General features: G+C 52.5%; 1 protein-coding gene across 1 annotated transcript in view; it reads left to right on the top strand.

Annotated features, from left to right (window-relative positions):
- Nucleotides 1-835, top strand: part of POSPLADRAFT_1142887 (hypothetical protein) — a gene marked incomplete at both ends in the record, with an annotated part of 1,854 nt that extends 1,019 nt beyond the window's left edge. Inside the window, 4 exons of the mRNA XM_024485485.1 lie at nt 3-263; nt 322-461; nt 513-647; nt 704-835. Of these exons, the coding sequence (XP_024338994.1) occupies nt 3-263; nt 322-461; nt 513-647; nt 704-835 (668 nt within the window). The remainder of the gene's footprint in view (nt 1-2; nt 264-321; nt 462-512; nt 648-703) is intronic.
- Between the last annotated feature and the right edge of the window lie 819 nt (nt 836-1,654).

Raw genomic sequence — 1,654 nt, 5'->3', positions numbered from 1 at the left:
AGAGATCCATGAATATGTTCAACTGTACACTGCCGCCGCAACCAACGCCATCCGTGCGGGCTTCGACGGCGTCGAGCTGCACGGCGCGAACGGGTATCTCATTGACCAATTCCTGCAGGACGTGTCAAACAAGCGCACAGATGAATACGGTGGCTCTGTCGAGAACAGGTGCCGCTTCGCGTTCGAGATCATTGAGTCCGTAGTGAAAGCGATCGGCGTAAACAAAGTCGCCATTCGCCTGAGCCCCTGGAGCACGTTCCAGGGTGTGTCCCAAGAGTCTTTTAGTGGCCTTGCGTTCCTTGATGTTGCATTCACTGCCAGACATGGGCATGAAAGACCCGAAGCCGACGTTCGCCTACCTTGTCTCACACATCGCCGAGGCGCATCCGGACTTTGCGTATATCCACGTCGTCGAGCCGCGCGCGGAAGGAGGGTCAGATCGCATCGTACTTGCGGCTGAGGTGCACATGCTTGACCGCCTCTCGATGCGCTGACTCACCTTTTACATACAGTCAAACGATTTCCTGCGCGAGATTTGGGCACCTCGCCCGTTCATCGCAGCCGGCGGCTTTACGCGTGACACCGCATTCGAGGCGTCAGAGAAGACTGGCGAGCTGGTTGCGTTCGGACAGTTTTTCATCTCCAACGTGAGTACTCTGGGGTTCATGCTTTCGAGAGGATATACTCACAGCATATTCGGCAGCCTGACCTTCCGTTGCGACTCGCGAAGAACTTGCCCATTGTCAAGGGCAATCGTGACACGTATTACCTTGTTGAGTCTCCCAAGGGATATATCGACTATCCGTTTGTCGACGAGACAGCTGCGAGGGTATAGATTTCTGCCACACTTTCATGTGCGGATTTGCAAGACGATCACTAGATGTATTATATCACAGGGAAGTAAAGCGAGGGAGGTAGAGCACATTGGCGTTGCTGTCTGTTGTTCGTCCATTAGACCGAAGATACTAGTTAAGCAAATTCTATGAGTGAGGATGGGGGTACTCAGCTGCTCCCAACAAAGTTCGGACAATGCACGTCATGACATATTGCGACACGTTGTAGTCGACTTCATTTTGGCCATCCTGTGGATGATTCGGGCGTATCGCCGTGCATTTCTATGCCTGTGCTTCTAATTTGTCAGCGGCGTGCAGGTCACTGCGCTCAACTAAAGCAAGCAAACATAGGTTAGTACACGCGACCATAAAGCACAATGATCCCTGAGACAAAGATGATTTACATAAACCTGCCCGCATGTGCCCAACCTTTCGACATTGTCGCTCCTTGTGAGTTTCATCTAGTGCCCTTGAGGAAGGCGACACTGGTGAGATCACACTTCGTATCATATTCATTCCGTGCCCATTATCCTCTCAGCGTTTGATCCCGCGCTCAGATAGTGCAAATCTAGTCTGTGTTAAATGACACACAGATGCGAGGCCCATGCATGCGCGCCGCGAAGTGGGCCGAAGATTGATTTTTCGTTGAGCACCCCGTCTCGGTGGATCTCCGCTTTCGACGGTGTTTGAGCGATTTATGTGCAGTCGAGAAGCGGGACGTCCCTCCCAGTCAGAGCATGGACGGAGGTACCGCGAGAAGAAAAATGCAGTCGTCCTTGCAACGTCGTTCAAGGCCGCTAGAATATGGAATGGCATTCCGG

The sequence above is a fragment of the Postia placenta genome, assembly GCF_002117355.1.
Source record: "Postia placenta MAD-698-R-SB12 unplaced genomic scaffold POSPLAscaffold_7, whole genome shotgun sequence".
Lineage (NCBI taxonomy): Eukaryota > Fungi > Basidiomycota > Agaricomycetes > Polyporales > Adustoporiaceae > Rhodonia > Rhodonia placenta.
Note: the sequence above shows the minus strand (reverse complement) of the source record. Positions and strands in the feature narration are given on the sequence as shown.